Consider the following 18,694-nt stretch of genomic DNA (forward strand, 5'->3'; position numbering starts at 1 on the left):
TCAACACTACTGCCTCACAACATGAGGGACTCTGGTTCAATTCCAGCCTCAGGTGACTGTGTGGAGTTTGCACATTGTCCCCTTGTCTGTGTGCTTCTCTCTGGGTGTTCCAACTTCATTCCACAGCCTAAAGATGTGCAGGTTAGGTGGATTAGCGATGCTAAATTGCCGGTAGTGTTCAGTGATGTACAAACTAGGTGGATTAGCGATGGGGGTAAAGGCTTGACCTGAATGGCCTGCTCCCACAGTGTAGGGATTCTATGCTTTTATTCTGTTCTATGTGAACTCAGACATTAGGCTGGGAGACCACCTAGGCCCAACCCCATGTTGCATTCCCCTCCCCCCACCATGGTACTGATTGTAGGCTGCCCGGACTACAAATCCCAGTGTTCATTGTGCCTAAGCGCGAGATTCGGTGATGATGTAATTTCCTGTTGTTGAGTGTTCTCACTCAGCCTCCCGGGGTCACTATCCTTTTGGACCGTTTTAACCGTTACCGCCTCGACTTTGATGTATTCCCGGCGGCCGCAGAATTTCAGCGAGGGCCTGGAGGCTCGGGGTTGTGAGGATGTGCCGGCGGCTGCGGGCGGATATGGGATGCCGACAAGGTCATGGGACTGCAGCGATCCCTGGGCACCCGAGAGCCGGTACCGGGCTCCGCCAGCTGGGCCTTGGGGGGAAAGGCAAGCGGCGGCGACGGCGACGGCGACGGCGACGACACCGACACCAGCCAGCGGTGCTGCGGCGGCTGCTGCTCCAGAAACAGGGGCTGGATCCACTGGCGAGTATTTACTGTCAAGTTTCAGGCAGCGTCGGCGCCCCGGTAACATGTCAGTGGTATCGGAGCCTGCAGTCCAGGGCCCTGGCACGGTACAGGCAGGAAAATGGCCTGCTCGTCTCACCTGAGCCGCTGTCAGTTTTTGGTTCCGCTGCGATGTTGTAGGAGGGGCTAGGGTGTGGTCAGCCTGGCTCCTTGTTTATTTCCTGGTTATTGCGGTGATGTGCAGGCGGCGTGTATTGCCAAAGTTTTTAGTGTTTTTTTTGGGTTTTCCTAATCCAGCGTCAATCCCTTGCCCACTTGCTCTCCATGCAGTTGCGAAGAATGAGAATTCTTGGTTGCTGAGTGTTGTAGAACTTATGACTTGTAATCGATGTAACTAGGTTTTCACGACCCAATGCGGAACTCTCCCGTTATACTTTTTTTAAAAAATTCACTCGCTGGAGCAGAGCTGCCCTTGTCTGATTCCATTCTTGTATCTTGGAGGAGTCATAGAATCCCTTGCATTGATTTTACTTCCTGTTCCTGCATGTTTGTTCTGGGAACATTGCTTGATCTAGCTATGATCCCTACTGTACCTTATTTGCTTGTTGCTCCTTGACAATATCTTGCAACAAGCACATCAAGTCCTGTGTGCTGAGGCTGCACGTCTCACCAAACTTTCTCGATCCATACGTAGAATTTTATAGCATGGAAGGAAGCCGTTCAGCTGATAGTCAACAAGCAACTGTGAACTCTAGTCCCATCTTCCAGCACTTGCCCACAGTCTTGAGGTACTTTTTAATTAACCTATTCAGGGATGTTATGACACATCTTTATACCAGATGAAACCTGAACCGGTGTCTTGCGTAGAGATAGGGATGTTACAGCAGTGCCACAAGACCCCTACCTGTGGCTTTGTATGTAGTGGGTGGCACGGTGGCACAGTGGTTAGCACTGCTGCCTCACAGCACCTGAGACCCGGGTTCAATTCCCGCCTCAGGCGACTGACTGTGTGGAGTTTGCACGTTCTCCCCGTGTCTGCGTGGGTTTCGTCCGGGTGCTCCGGTTTCCTCCCACAGTCCAAAGATGTGCAGGCCAGGTGAATTGGCCATGCTAAATTGCCCATAGTGTTAGGTAAGGGGTAAATGTAGATGTAGGGGTATGGGTGGGTTACGCTTCGGCGGGGCGGTGTGGACTTGTTGGGCCGAAGGGCCTGTTTCCACACTGTAAGTAATCTAATCTAATCTAATAATACTTCGATCTGCAAGTCTCACCATTTCAGACAGTGGATTTCAATATAACACAAGCAGAAATAGGCCATTTAGCCCATTGAGTCTGTTCCAGCATTGTGAGATCATGGCTGGTCTGATAATTTTCAAATCCACTTTTCTGCTTTTTCCCTTTTTATTTTCTAATTAAAAATCTGTCTGTATATATTCGAATATATTCAGCAACCCAGCATTAACAACCCTTTCCACAATTCATATCCTCAGAGTTCCTCCTGCTCTCTGTTTTAAATGTGCAACCCTGATGAGATTATGTCCTGTGAATCTAGATTCTTGCACAAGAGGAAACAACCTTTCTGCAATTATGTTGCAAAGTCCCTAAGAGTTTATGTTTCTATGAGACAGGCTGTAATTGTTCTATACTGCAAGAAATAGAGACATAAGCTATGTGCAGAAGACAGTCCCTCCAAACCTGGTATCAGCCTAGTAAACCTTTTCTGGACTCCAGTGCCTGCATACTTTTCCTTAGAGGTATGGACTCCAAACTGTTCACAGTATTCCAGTTGTGTTCTGACTGGTGCCTTTGATTAGTTTTAGCAAAACCTCCTTTTAATATCTATTCTCTTTGAAATAAAAGCCAACATTCTGTTTGCCTTCCCTGTTACCGACTGTTCTCGGGTGCTAGCTTTTCATGATTCATGCACAAGGACTCTCCACTCACTTTATTCTGTAGCTTACTGCAGAGTTGTTGTATGCCTGGATGCCTTACAAGCGAATGAAGGGGTAGAAGCTGTTATTAGTTTGAATATGCAAGTTCCTAGCTCAGTGGGATTGCTACCTTCCTTTGAACTGTTGTCAGTGTGAAGAATAAAGAGGATTTCAGTAGATCTTTGTCATTTACCTCCGATGAAAGCAAAATTGAGAAATCCAGGTGAAGCAACAGTGCTTATTGTGAAGAATGTTATAGTGATAAAGATAAATAAACAAATGGCAATGTACAGCTAGAGTTAGTGGTTAGTTTGGTTTTTTGACTTGGATTATGGTATAGGAGGATTGAAAATCATAGAATCCATACAGTGTGGAAACAGGCCATTTGGCCTAACAAGTCCACACCGACCCTCCAAAAGGTAACCCACCCGGACCCACTCCCCTACCATATTGCTCTACATTTACCCCTGACTGATGCATCTAACCTACACATCCCTGAACACTTTGCCCAATTTAGCATGACCAGTTCACCTAACCTGAATATCTTTGGACTGTGGGCAGAAACCAGAGCACCTAGAGGAAACCCATGCAGACACTGGGAGAATGTGCAAGCTCCACATAGACAGTCACCCGAGGCTGAAATCAAACCAGGGTCCCTGGTGCTGTGAGGCAGCAGTGCTAAACACTGAGCTGTGGTGCTGCCCAAATTACATATTTAAAGGATACAAGTTACATATTTGAGTTAGAGTAAAAAATGTTAAGTTGCCACCATTTCAAAATTGTAATTAATGAGAATCTTTCAAAACAGAACTAATAGAAATAGCAGCAAACATTTGACAACTGTTGACCATAATATCAATAGCAAAGCAGTGACAGAGGGATTATCAACATTTGTCCAAAAATACAGGCTTGCTTGAGTTTAACTTTTGGAACATGGAAGGATATGAAATACAACAAAAAAAACTGGCCTTTTTTTTCATTCATCCTTCAGAATGAGAGGGCTTGAAGTTTGAGCACTGAGGATGTGTAATCTGAAGAAAATTAATGAATGCAGGGTAAAATCCACATTAAGGCAGCAGATCCAGTTTGATTTGAATGATAAGAAACAGTCGTTATTTTGAAAATAGGACAAAGTGGACGAGGACCAAGATTTTGGAATTGAGGTTGAATAATCAATGTAAACACAAATAGAGCAACATGGAAAAATCTAGCTATCCTAGAGCATTGCTTTAAGGTAGGCTATGTACAAACTTAACTTGATAAGAAATGCATGTGGTGAGCCTCAATAAATTAAGCTAGAGAAGTCTTAAGGAAATGACTAATCTTCCATTACATTTTCAAAAGCAGAGCTCCTCCAGTATTTAACATACTCAAGATCATCAATACCTGACAAAACTATCCTGGGAATCCGCTTAAGCTTGCACATTCAGGACATGGCAACTTTACTGTTTACTTTTACTGTATAAACACAAGTGGTGGTTGTTGTGCCAGTAGTGGGTATGTTAATACACTGTTTTGTAAGTTTGAATCTTAGTCTAGCAAATTGGTGTTTCACTAATGCTGATCAAGGTTATTTTGAAAACAAGTGTCCTGCAGCTACTCAGTTATTTGCACTAGATGTCTGGGTTTTCTTCTGTAGAGTTATTGATTCTTCACAAATCATTTCCCAAAGCTACATTGGGACCCTAATGATGCAGTGGTAGTCTACCCCTGAGTTAGAAGGCCTAGATTCAACTCCAACTTGCTTCCATGGTGTGGGATAACATCTCTGAACAGGTTCATTAGAAAATATCTACCCTGAGGAACTCTCGCAGTGATGTCCTGTGGCTGCTTCTTTCTTTGTGCTAAGTCTGACTCCATCCACTGGAGAGTTTTCTCCTGATTCCCATTGACTTCAGTAGTTTGCTAAGATTCTTGAAACTGTTGGTGGGCTTGTTCCCTAAACTCAAACGCTGCCTTGATGTCAAGAGCAGTCACTATTTGTTCCCCTTTTGAGTTCAGCTTTTGATCCATCATCGGAACAAGGCTGTAATAAAGTCAGGTGCCGAGTAAGCCTGTCAGAGTAGAATTAACCATCACTGAGCAGGTTATTGTTTTTGAAGTGTTGTTTGATAATGCAGTTGATGAGCCAGTCTATCACTTCTCAGGTGATTGAGAGTAAATTTAAGCCTCTAATTGGCTTTTGTAATTTTGCACATTGCTGAGTGTTGTAGATGAACTGGAACTGCTTGTTTGAGGATGTGGCTAATTCTGGAACTTGCATCTTCAGTACTCTTGTTGGAATGTTGTCAGGGCCCATAGCTTTTGCCATATCCAATACTTACAGCCATTTCTTGATATCATGTGGAGTGAATCGAATTGTCTGAAAATTGATATCTCTGGTCAGGATCTAAGGACACGGATCATCCACTTGACACTTCATGACTAAATGTGCTTGCAAATGCCTCAGCCTTTTCTTTTACACAGATGTGTTGAGCTCTCCCATCAATTAAGGAGTGGGAGATATTTGTGGAGCGTCTTTCTTGTTTAATTGTTCACTGCCATTCGTGACTGGATGTGGCACAATTGCAGTGTTTAGGTCTAATCCTTTGGTTGAGGCATTGCTTAGCTGTCTACTGCATGTTGTTTATATTGTTTGGTGTGCAATTGGTCCTGTGATTATAGTTTCAACAAGTTGCCTCCCCAGTTTTGGGTATGCCTAGCATTAGTCCTGGCCTGCTCTTCTGTAATCTCCATTGAACCAGAGTTCAATCCCTTGGCTTGATAGTAATGATAGACCAGAGGATAATCCAGACTGTGACGTTGCAGATTGTGGTTAAATACAATTCTGCTTCTGGTGGCATGTAGTGCCTCATCAGTGTCCTCATGATTTGCTGGACCTATTCAATATATCCCATATAGTAGAGTGGAGTGCCACACAACACGATAGAGGGTATCCTCAATGTGGAGGTAGGACATGGTTTCCACACAGATCTGTGCAGTTATCTTTCTTATCGATACTGTCATGGAAAGGTGCACCTGCTGTTGGTAGATTGTTAGCAGCATGGCCAAATATTTTTTCCCTGTTACATTACCTTTATCACCTGCAGATCCAGACTATCAGCTGTAGACTTTCGGATACAGCCGATAGTTCAGTAGTGCTGGTAGCCAAACTGCTCTTGGTAATGCATGTTCAAATCCCTCATCCAGACTATTTTCTGTGCTCTTTCCACCCTCGGTATATTCTTCATATGCTATTCAGCATGGGGTAGAAAAGATTCATTAGCTAATCTGGGGAGTGGTGGATTGTAATCTGCAAGAAGTTCCTTACCCAAGTACAAGACTTCATGGGATTAGAGTTGATGTTAAGGATGCCCAAGGATAGACCCTCCAGACTGTCTACCATTGTGCTGCCCCCGTTGCTGGACATGCCCAGTATATTTGAAATAACATTCCTTTCTAAATCAATATGTCTGATTTTATGTATCACTGAAGAACAAGGAGCAGATAGATCACTAACTACTACAGACATCAAATTATTTCCAATCATGTATGTCCAGAAATGATTGTCTGGGATATTTTCAATAAGGTTGCTTTGAGACAACTCTTCCGACTTTGGTCTCTGCCCTCCGATCTTAAGGAGTACTTTGCAGTGGTGTGGTTGAGGATGCCATAGTTATTTCTGGTGCTGTGGTCAATGCCAGGGTGGTTTGGCCAGTTTAATTCCTTTTAACTGACTTGGTGGTAGTAGTTAGACACAACTGAGTTGCTTGCTTAGCTGTTTCAAAAGATATTTTGAGGCAACCATTAATGTGTTGTACTGTGCATTTGGATGCTAATTTAGGCCAGTCTAGATGTCCTTAAAGATTGCTAGTCAACCAGGATAAGCTTTTACAATAATCAACAATGGTTTCATGCACACCATTAAACTAACTCTTTTTTGTAATTTCGTTGAATTCAAATTTCATCATCTGTCCACAGAGCTTTGGTCTATATTGTTGACCAGTGACAAAAACACTTCCTCCCCAGATTGGGTAAGCATGAGGGAGAAGAAGATGGATAATTATGATTGTAGATTTAGGTCATTAACGAGGGAAGATGCCTAGACTGGAGCATAAACATGGGCATGGACTGGTTTGGGCTAAGTATTTTGTTTCTGTGCCATATATCATATGTAATTCGAAGAGTATATTAGTTTTTATTCACCCCATAAATTAAAGCATTCAGTATTCACTCTTCCATTATGCACTTTCTGATTTATGAAAGTTGTGCTGTTTGTGGGAAGAAAATCTTATGCTTTTTATTAGAATAAATCTTCTGGGTTTTGCCCTCTTATAGCATGTTTTGCTTCAGATAAATGTGCTTTTGTCACATGCAGTTCCTATGCAAGAATGATCTGGTATTTGCTCAGTCAATATCTACCTGCATTAGTTAAATGCCATGTGCGTGTATTAAGATTTGTAAAAGGCACATTAAGCCAAAAATCAAATATCTTTTTTATGAAAATTGGGTGTGTCATGACAATATAAGTGTAAAGTTTAACAGAATGCAACACTAATAAAATGCTATCAATATTGACACTATTTTGGTTTCATTATTATATTTTTAAATACTTAGCCAATGTTGTCATGATGAAACAAATTTAATGTACTAGATCTGGGAGGAGAATAAAACTGACAAATGTAGTAGGTGTTGCATGTAGTTTACAAAATCAATTTTGGTAATATTTTCTCTTGGTTCTTTTTCGTTACAGATCAATTAAATAGATTTGCAGGGTTCGGTGTTGGCCTTGCAAGGTACGGTACTAAAGCTTTTCAGACTTGTTGCCATAAGCTGAAATTTGCTCATAGTGCAACAATGTGCTTCGCTTAAAATAACTAAAGTTGTTTTTTTTTTTGTATTTACATCTTTGAAACATTATTGTAGCAACTGAGGTTGGGCTGTTGTATCTCCCTGTGTAGTCTCACCACTCACTAGTCACATCATTTATTTGAATGTTTATTCTGTTACCACCAAAGCTAATTCTAATGAAAGAAAAAAGAACTGCAGATGCTGCAAATCAGAAACATACATGGAAATTATTGGGGGAAAAATCTCAGCAACTGTGGCAGCATCTGTGAGAGAAAGCAAAGTAACCAGTTACTTATATGGCTAATTCTGCACATTATTATATAATTTTGTAATTTAAAAAAAAATCATCTACCAGATTTCTCTGAGGGGAAAGTGAGGACTGCAGATGCTGGAGATCAGTGCTGAAAATGTGTTGCTGGAAAAGCGCAGCAGATCAGGCAGCATCCAAGGAGCAGGAGAATCGACGTTTCAGGCATGAGCCCTTCTTCAGGAATGATGAAAGTGTGTCCAGCAGGCTAAGATAAAAGGTAGGGAGGAGGGACTTGGGGGAGGGGCATTGGGAATGTGATAGGTGGAAGGAGGTCAAGGTGAGGGTGATAGGCCGGAGTGGGGGTGGGGGCGGAGAGGTCAGGAAGAAGATTGCAGGTTAGGAAGGTGGTGCTGAGTTCGAGGATTGGGACTGAGACAAGGTGGGGGGAGGGAAATGAGGAAACTGGAGAAATCAGTTCATCCCTTGTGGTTGGAGGGTTCCTAGGCGGAAGATGAGGCACTCTTCCTCCAACTGTCGTGTTGCTATGGTCTGGCGATGGAGGAGTCCAAGAACCTGCAAGTCGTTGGTGGAGTGGGAGGGGGAGTTGAAGTGTTGAGCCACGGGGTGGATGGGTTGGTTGGTCCGGGTGTCCCAGAGGTGTTCTCTGAAACGTTCCACATGTAGGCAGCCTGTCTCCCCAATATAGAGGAGGCCACATCGGGTGCAGCGGATGCAGTAAATGATGTGTGTGGAGGTGCCGATGAATTTGTGGCGGATATGGAAGGATCTGTTGGAGGGAAGTAAGGGGGGATGTGTGGGCGCAAGTTTCGCATTTCTTGCGGTTGCAGGGGAAGGTGCCGCGAATGGAGGTTAGGTTGGTGGGGGGTGTGGACCTGACGGAGTCACGGAGGGAGTGGTCTTTTCAGAACGCTGATAGGGGAGGGGAGGGAAATATTTCCCTGATGGTGGGGTTCAGTTGGAGGTGGCGGAAATGACGATGGATGATACGATGTATAAGGAGGTTGGTGGGTGGTAGGTGAGGACCAGTGGGGTTTTGTCCTGGTGACAATTGGAGGGGCGGGGCTCAAGGGCGGAGGAGCGGGAAGTGGAGGAGATGCGGTGGAGGGCATCGTCGATCACGTCTGGGGTGATATTGCGGTCTTTGAAGAAGACCATTGCCATCTGGGTTGTACGGTATTGGAACTGGTCCTCCTGGGAGCAGATGCGGCGGAGGCAAAGGAATTGGGAATATGAGATGGCGTTTTACAGGGGGCAGGGTGGGAGGAGGTGTATCTAGATAGCTGTGGGAGTCAGTCCGTTTATAGTAAATGTACATGTTGATTCGGTTGTCCGAGATAGAAATGGAAAGGTCTAGGAAGGGGAGGGATAAGTCTGAGACGGTCCAGGTGAATTTGAGGTCTGGGTGGAAGGTATTGGTAAAGTGAATGAACTGTTCAACCTCCTCGTGGGAGCATGAGGCAGCACCGATGCAGTCATCGATGTAGCGGAGGAAAAGGTGGGGGGTGGTGCCAGTGTCGCTGCGGAAGATGGACTGTTCCATATATCCTACGAAGAGGCAGGCATAGTTGGGGCCCATGCGGGTACCTATGGCTACTCCTTTGGTTTGGAGGAAGTGGGAGGACTGGAAAGAGAAGTTGTTCAGGGTGAGGACCAGTTCAGTCAGTGGAAGGGTACTGGTTGGTACGGCGGGGAAGGAAGAAGTGGAAGGCTCTGAGTCCTTCGTGATGGGGGATGGAGGTGTACAGGGACTGGATGTCCATGGTGAAGATAGGGTGTTGGGGACCGGTGAAGCAAAAATCATGGAGGTGGAGGGCGTGGCTGGTGTCCCAAATGTAGGTGGGGAGTTCTTGAACTAAGTGGGACAGGACCCCTTAGTACCCTTCCACTGACACCCTCCTTCAACTGACTGAACTGGTCCTCACCCTGAATAACTTCTTTCCAATCCTCCCGCTTCCTCCAAACCAAAGGAGTAGCCATGGGTACCCGCATGGGCCCCAGCTATGCATGCCTCTTCGTAGGATATGTGGAACAGTCCATCTTCCGCAGCTACACTGGCACCACCCCCCCCACCTCTTCCTCCACTACATCGAAGATTGTATCTGCACTGCCTCGTGCTCCCACAAGGAGGTTGAACAATTCATTCACTTTACCAACACCTTCCACCCTGACCTCAAATTCACCTGGACCGTCTCAGACTCCTCCTTCCCCTTCCTAGACCTTTCCATTTCTATCTCGGGTGACCGAATCAACATGGACATTTACTATAAACTAACCGACTCCCATAGCTACCTAGACTACACCACCTCCCACCCTGCCCACTGTAATAATGCCATTCCATATTCCCAATTCCTTCGTCTCCGCCGCATCTGCTCCCAGGAGGACCAGTTCCAATACCGTACAACCCAGATGGCGTCCTTCTTCAAAGACTGCAATTTCCCCCCAGACGTGATCGACGATGCCCTCCACCGCATCTCCTCCACTTCCAGCTCCTCCGCCCTTGAGCCCCGCCCCTCCAATTGTCACCAGGACAGAACCCCACTGGTCCTCACCTACCACCCCATCAACCTCCCATATACATCGTATCATCCGTCATCATTTCCGCCACCTCCAAATGAACTCCACCACCTGGGATATATTTCCCTCCCCTCCCCTATCAGCGTTCCAAAAAGACCACTCCCTCCGTCACTCCCTCGTCAGGTCCACACCCCCCACCAACCCAACCTCCATTCGCGGCACCTTTCCCCTGCAACCGCAAGAAATGCAAAACCTGCGCCCACACCTCTTTTTCTCCCCCCCCCCCCCCCCCCCCCCTTACTTCCTTCCAAGGACCCAAGGGATCCTTCCATATCCGCCACAAATTCACCTGCACCTCCACACACACCATTTACTGCATCCACTGCACCCGATGTAGCCTCCTCTATATTGGGGAGACAGGCTGCCTACTTGCGGAAGGTTTCAGAGAACACCTCTGGGACACCCGGACCAACCAACCCAACCACCCCATGGCTCAACACTTCAACTCCCCTTCCCCCTCCCACTCCATCAACGACATGAAGGTTCTTGGACTCCTCCATCACCAGACCGTAGCAACACGACGGTTGGAGGAAGAGTGCCTCATCTTCAGCCTAGGAACCCTCCAACCACAAGGGATGAACTTGGATTTCTCCAGTTTCCTCATTTCCCCTCTTTCCCTCCCCCCCCCCCCCCCCACCTTGTCTCAGTCAAATCCCTCGAACTCAGCACTGCCTTCCTAACCTGCAATCTTCTTCCTGACCTCTCCGCCCCCACCCCCACTCCGGCCTATCACCCTCACCTTGACCTCCTTCCACCTATCGCATTTCCAATGCCCCTCTCCCAAGTCCCTCCTCCCTACCTTTTATCTTAGCCTGCTGGACATACTTTCGTCATTCCTGAAGAAGGGCTCATGCCTGAAACGTCGATTCTCCTGCTCCTTGGATGCTGCCTGATCTGAGCTTTTCCAGCAACACATTTTCAGCTCGTACCAGATTTCTCTATCAGATTAACACAAATGTATTGATTTATTATTAAAACATGGCTTAATCAAGCCTTTTTTAAACAGTAGTAATACTTAGGCTTTAGATATCATTTTCACCTTCCTCTCTGAACTGAGGAGGATATCGTAGGGTGTGCTTAGCTGTCCATTCTCTTGTTTCGCTCTTTGCTTTGTTTTTGTTTTCCCATCTTCTTCTCTTGGGGTTTGTGGGGGACCCATATGAGTGATAAATATTTGCATTTCTAAATAATTCCAATATATACAAATTAAAGAAATATGGCAGCTTTATTGTAGAGGTTTTTTTGTTCAGAGAAAGTCACTTTGACCACATGATTGTTTAGTTCTTGAAGGGGCAGGAGTAGAGTATGAAATGGTCCAGCTGCTTTCAGTAGATGGCAATCACCAGACATGTGCATTTTACTGGAATTTAAAAAAAAAAGTCCATTTGAGAAGTTTAGAGTAAGTTTTTTCTAGCGGCTGTCTGTGAGAACAGCTGTTTTAGATTTCCAGCTCTCTTGCAGGATCCTGTGAAAGATTTCTTGGATAAGTGGTATCGGTAGATGAGGTCTTAACTGTTCACAGACTACACCCTGACTGAATTCCAAACAAAATAACCATATTTCAGACAACAATTGTCTTAGGCATGTGACTTCTGGTTAACAAGCGGGTACATGTTGAAAGTATGTTTCTCTTGTAGGAGAATCTAGAACTAGGGCTTGTAGTATAATAAAATAAGGGGGTGCCAATTTAAAGCAGAAATATATTTTCTTCTGAGAGTTGGAAGTCTTTGGCATTCTCTTCCTCAAAAGACAGCAGAGTCAGAATTTTTATGTTTTAAATCAGATAGAAAGAAAGATTTCCAGGGATATGCAAAAATATAGAGTTGAGGTTAAAATCAGATAAGCCATGATCTTATTGAATGGTGGAGCAGGCTCAAAAGGCCATGAGGCCTACTCTTGTTCCTTGTTTGTATGTTTGTTACAAGTTTAAGTGGCTAGTGTCATTTTGTTTTTAAGTGTTCCTTAGTACACATTTTGGGAAAGAAAGCAAGATATTTCTCCTATAATCAAAATTTAATGAACTTTTGCAATCCTTTGGATAAAAGTTCTCAAACAATTAGTAATGCGAGCCTTCACAACATTATATGCTCTGCTGGATGTGAGTCTTATGACGAGTTGTGAAAGAGTTAGCTGATTCTGTTAGTTATACTAGAAAGAGCAAAATAGAAGACACTGCAGTGTGTATTGGAAAATCATAAAACATTTAAGTCGATTAACTGAACAAGGACAAAACCTAAATTCACACAAAAGTTGATTTAAATTTAATATCATTTCAGGGGGAAAATGTGGATTCCAGGGTGTGTTGTTGTTATGGTTCTTTGATAAGCATCTAATTTGGTATGATTGATTTTCAGGTAAGAAAATTATAACCTAGTAGTGTACATTTTGGATTGTATTTAGATGTAAATTTAATAATGTTACTTCTCATCTGCTTTTGTCTGGACTAGTCTATCGGAACTTTACTCAAATATTCTTTTGCTTAGTACTTTATCTAATTGTACTTTTTTGTTTAAAGTCTCTTCACAGAAAATGTGTTGGCTCATCCCTGTATTGTTTTTCGGCGTCAGTGCCAGGTATGAAATTTTGGGAAGGGGGAAAGAAAAAGATTTATTATGAGGATTAAAATGAAATTTCCTAGCCTTTGTATTTTGATTTACAAAAACGCTTTTGTACAAGAGCACTTGCTGCAAAGAGTTTGAATTTTCAGGGTCTGCTTGTGATCCCTAATCAGAATTAGGATTATTCTTTATACAGTTGCTAAATACAGATCGTTGTAGTATTGCAAAATAGGTCAAAATCCTTCATAGGATTCCTGATGTTATTTGCCTGTACTATCATTTGGAGGGATATGTCATTTGCTGGTTTCTGTAATGACTATGAAGTAAGGACACCACTTCGTATAGCATTAAACTATTCATATTGGAAATAGAAGGGTTTGATTACCTAATAATACTAAATTAGATAACTACTGCTTACAGCTCATCCACTCTGGATTCTGGAAATAAAAACACACACCAATATTTCCCACTCCTGATTTGCTATCAAATGATTCTTCAGCATGCCTACCTTGACTAGCTATGATTTTATTTAGGTTGTTGATTTAAAGAATTATTGAAAAATTTCAAAAGGCCACAAGCACTTTGCCAAATCAGTGAAATGTTTTTGCACTTAAAGGGCAGGAGAGCAAAAAGAAGGGAAATTGATTTATTTTGTCACCTATCATAATGTCTTGAAATTATTTACATAGCAAATGACTTATGAAGTGTTTGGACTGTTCTTTTACATTTAAAAACAGCACTTAAGTGTAATTTGTTGCAAAATCAAAATGATTTTTCATCTTCAGTGGTGAAGATTTCTTGGACGGTAAATGATGTTAGCCTTTATTGTAAATAGATTTGCATACAGAATTAAAAATGTCTTGCTGAAATTGTGTAGAGACTTGGTGAGACAGCAGGTGTAATATTGTTATCAGTAATCTCCTTAACTAGGTGGAGGGTGAAGTGGCCATACTGGAGTAGAACAATGGAAATTCACCGGACTGATCACTGGGGTGGTGGTATTGTCTTAAAGAAACTAGGCCTGTATTATCCAGTGTTTTGAAGAATATGCAGTGATCTCATTGAAACTTACAAAATTCTTAAAGAATGCAACAGGGTAAATGTGGATATAATCACTTCCCTTGTTGCTGAGTTTAAAACTGGAGGACATAGTTACAGAATAAGGGCTGGGCAAGTTGAGATAAAGAATTTTCCTCACTCAGCATGGTGAACCTTTTGTAATTTACTACAGCAAAAAACTGTGGAAGTTCAATCATTTATGTTCAAGACACAAATTGGTAGATTTTAAAATATTTTTAAAAGTTGATTCACCATATTATTGGACTGACTGACTTACGTACGTACTTCTGCTATTAGGTGGGACCTTCAGTAATATTTCAGAACCACAGTTAGAAGATGTGGATAGCTTTGATGACAAAGGAGCAGCCTAAACTAAAAGAATAGGGGAAACAAGGCTATGTTAAGGGTGGGCAAGGGAAGCGATAGCAGAAAGGAGCAAAGCTAGAATGAGGAATAAAGAGTAGAAGGGAGGTAACTCCAGTGGACACGGAGGGCTAGGGAGGAAGGTAATAACATTAAATTGGAAATGTCAACTTAATTTGAGGAAGCTGGCCTTAAAAATTAACACATTTTGTTTTAACACAGTTTATCAGGGTGGGGGGGGGGGTGGAGGAAAAGGGGTGAAGGTGCAACTTTAAAGCAAGAGCATACTATAAGCCTCTTTTGAAAATGTATGCATTTATACTAAATATCTCTAGTTTAAACAACATGAAAATGGCTAATTTTTAATCATTTTTATGTTTTAGGTCAATTATCATGCAAAAAATTATCATCTTACTCCTTTCACGGTTATAAATATTATGTACCATTTCAGCAAAACTCAGGTAGGTCATTACAATCATCTTATACTTGGAAATCTATTTGCACGTACCCCTCTCCCATTCCAAAACTGATTTTAATATTTTTATATTGTTACTTTTTTTTTACTCATTTTCAAACCAAATTCCTAGAAGCATTCTGGATTTTCAGAATTTTTTTCAGAATTTTTAAAATTATGTCTTGACTTATTACATCTAATTTTTATGGAGTTAAAGATGTTTTGTGCTTTTTCCTGGAAGTTCAGATATTCTCAGAAGTTTTGCTCCTTTAAATCTTACTCTCACTCAATTTAATGAAAGATTTCCATTGCATGTCAAACCAGTGGTGTGGTGCTAACAGCTAATAATATTAAGATCAACAAGACAAGTCAATCTTAAGTACTTGGAGAACTTATAAAGAGAAATTGCTAAGACCCTGGGTCTGATGAAGAGTCAGTAGACTCGGTTTTAACTTTTGTTTTCTCCCCATACGTACTGCCAGAACTGCTGAGTTTCTCCAACTTCTCTTGTTGTACCAGGCCCCTAGTTAGGGTGCAGACATATGTAATCTATAAATGAACCAAAGATTAAGAGAAGCATATATAAAATTCATTCTTGGGATGTTGGCACAGCTGGCTAGGCTAGCATTTGTTGCCCATCCCTAATTACCCAGGATGCAGGTCAAAGAAAACCACATTGCTGTTAGTCTGGAGCCACATGTAGCCCAGACCGGCAAGGATGGCAAGCTTCCTTCCCTAAAGAAGGTTAGTGAGTCAAATGGATTTTATGTCATTCCACAGTGGTTACATGATTGTCATTAGACTAGCCTTCTATTCCAGATTTTTATTGGATTCAATTCAAATTTTACGGTTTACCATTTGAGGATCTGGGGTCTTGGTTACTAGTCCAGTGACATTACCGCTATGCTACCACTTCTCTGTCTGAATTATTTTAATTTTATACTTCACCATTGTCTTTCAGTTGGAATAACTGGTAAATGTTTTCTCCACAGGAAAAAAGATTTACAAATCTTGCGTTTTAATATGTTTGAGACAGAGCTTAAAAATAGAAAATCAAAGCCTGTTCTGTTTAAAAAATGATCTGAATTCTTGAAGGCTAGTGCAATTTCAGTATCAATTTCTGGTTGAGATGTATTTATTCTTTCTCTGTTCTTCTATACTTCACCAAGATGAAAGCTTGACAAAGTAATGAAAAATTGACTCTCAACTAGGGAATGTGCCAACAATTATTTTAAGAAATAAAAAGCTGTTTATTTCCCTTTTTTTGTAGCTTTAGAGTTTGTTCTATTCCAATCTTTTTTTGTTAGCGCTACAAAAAAAGGAAACTAAACCACTGTCTCTTTCACACTTGCAGGGAATAAAAGGATTATGGAAAGGAATGGGAAGCACATTTATTGTTCAAGGAATAGCACTGGGTACTGAAGGCATAATTAGTGAATTGACACCACTTCCCAGGTAGGTCACCTCTAGTTGTACTTTTTAAAAACACAGCTTCTATTCATATCACTTGATTGATTGATTGAATTTTATTTTTAAACTTGGTATGAAGGCAGTGAATAGACTTCAGTGGAAAGGCATTGTTGGGATAAATAGGCAAAGTGCACACTTTTTCTTTGTGTGCACCCATATGGTAAAACCAAATTAAAGTACTTAATTTTCTCATTTAATATTATAAAGAACGTAAAAATTAGGATCAAAAATAGAACATTCAGCACTTCGTGTTCTATAAGATCATGGCTGATCTGCCCAGGCTTCAATTCCTCTTTAGTGCCAGCTCCTCAATCTTCAATTCCTTTTTTTCCAGTGTTCTATCTACCTCCTTATTTAAATACTTTTTAGTGATTCAGCCTCCACAACTGTTAAAGAATTCCAGGCATTCACTATCTCTGAGAGAACAGATTTCTTTGCATCTCCGTTTTAAATGAATATTCTCTTATTTTGTGACTATGTCCCTTAGTTCAAGATTTCCCCATCAGTGGAAACAACTTGTCAACATCTTCCTTGTTAGGTCCCACCAAAACCTTCTGTTTCAATTAGATCACCTATCAATCTTCTAAGTTCTAATGAATAAATGTTAAAGCATACCTGATCAGTGAAACTTTTCATCTCAGGATTCAGTCTATTGAATCTGTTTTGAAGCACCTGCAATGTTCGCATATCATTTCTTAAAGACACGGCAATGAAGGCTAAAATTTAATTTCTTAATAATTTGCTGTACCTGCATGCTAACTTTGTTTTTTTACTTGCAAGAACACCCAGATCTCTGTATGCTGCATTTTTGTAGCCTTTCTCTGTTTACATATTAGTCTGCTTTTGACTTTTCTTACCAAATTATATTTCCCTACATTAAAATGCATCTGTCAAGTTTTATCCCACTCACGCAACATATCTTGATTTCACATTCACTACAATGTGATGGCACTTTGTTTCAGTTACAGTTTCCTGCTTTTTGTCTCCCTCCTTTCTTAAAAAGGGCATCATATTAGTGTTTTTCAAATCCAGAGTTCTAGAATATTTTGACCAATGCCTGCACAATTTCAAGGACACTTCCTTTTAAAACCCTTGGATGGAGGCCATCAGGTCCTGGTGACTTGCATGCCTTTAGGCTCATTAATTTGTCAAATACTTTGTCCCTTGTGATAATGACTAAGCTTTTTTCCTCCTATTAGCACATTGTTTATCTGATAACCATGGGATGTTTATAGTGTCTTTCACTATGAAAAATGATGGTTGGAATTATCTGCCATTTCCCTGTTCCCTGTTTATTAATTCCACTGTCACATCCTATAGGGGTCCTACATTCTTTTTAGCTACTTTCTCTTTTATCTTCCATAGAAACTCATGCTTTTTTAAAATATTTCTTGCCACTTTGTTTTCCTTTTTGATTAACTTCTTAACCATCTGCTGGTTCCAAGTAAAATAATTTGGCCTACAACTTGTTTTTACTACGTGGGTATGCCTTAATTTTTGATTGGCCACCCTCCTGGACCACCTTTTTTGTTAGCAACAGGTCATTATTATCAGGATCCTATCAAGATAATTGAGTTTTTAGATTCCCTACAGTGTAAAAACATGCCCTTCAGCCCAACAAGTTCACACCAACCCTCTGAAGAGTAACCCACCCAAACTCATTTCCCTCTGACTAATGTACCTAATGCTATGGGCAATTTAGCACAGCCAATTCACCTGACTTGCACATCTTTGGACTGTGGGAAGAAACCGGAGCACCCCACTCTGGGAGAATGTGCAAACTCCACACAGACAGTTGCCCGAGGCTGGAATCTAACCTGGGACCCTGGTGCTGTGAGGCAGCAGTGCTAACCACTGAGCCACTGTGCTGAGTTGAAACAGAAATTTCAGTATGATAGGTTTATGGTGAGAAAGTGATTGCATTAACTTTATCAACAGCTAAAATGCAGTGCAGGATTCTTAGTTTTGGTTTTGTTATATTCTACTATGATATTTTAGTATGTATAATTTAATATCTAATCTGCACAGCATTATCCTACAAGTTTTCTTATTGCAGAGAAGTTTCCCATAAATGGAGTCCAAGACAAATAGCTGGTCATCTTGTACTGAAAGGGTAAGTTACAACAAGAATCATGTGATATCCTGTTTAGTTTGAGAACAGTATCTTCTGAAACAGTTGTTGGCTATCTCATTTTAGTTATTCTCTTGATATTTGTTTAGATTAATTCCAGTCTGGCTAATGCAGATATGGCAAGACGTGCTAATTTTTGTGATTGTTTACATTCATTTTGTACTACTTACCACCTAATTGCTACTTATTTGACTGTTCGACTTGGGTGATTCCTAAACAATGGGGTTTGTCAGAACAATAATTCAAAAAGATCTTTTCTAATATTTGACTCTGAAGATCATGAAGTAGAA

At 41.7% G+C, this 18,694-nt stretch overlaps 1 protein-coding gene across 1 annotated transcript in view; it reads left to right on the forward strand.

Moving 5' to 3' along the window:
* The first annotated feature begins 404 nt into the window (after nt 1-404).
* The window catches only part of slc25a46 (solute carrier family 25 member 46), a 32,303-nt gene continuing 14,013 nt past the window's right edge, over nt 405-18,694 (forward strand). Inside the window, exons 1-6 of the mRNA XM_072583648.1 lie at nt 405-781; nt 7,427-7,469; nt 12,885-12,942; nt 14,733-14,810; nt 16,158-16,258; nt 18,330-18,386. Coding sequence (XP_072439749.1) covers nt 511-781; nt 7,427-7,469; nt 12,885-12,942; nt 14,733-14,810; nt 16,158-16,258; nt 18,330-18,386 — 608 coding nt within the window. The 5' untranslated portion in view covers nt 405-510. The remainder of the gene's footprint in view (nt 782-7,426; nt 7,470-12,884; nt 12,943-14,732; nt 14,811-16,157; nt 16,259-18,329; nt 18,387-18,694) is intronic.

The sequence above is a fragment of the Chiloscyllium punctatum genome, chromosome 2, assembly GCF_047496795.1.
Source record: "Chiloscyllium punctatum isolate Juve2018m chromosome 2, sChiPun1.3, whole genome shotgun sequence".
Taxonomy (NCBI): Eukaryota; Metazoa; Chordata; class Chondrichthyes; order Orectolobiformes; family Hemiscylliidae; genus Chiloscyllium; species Chiloscyllium punctatum.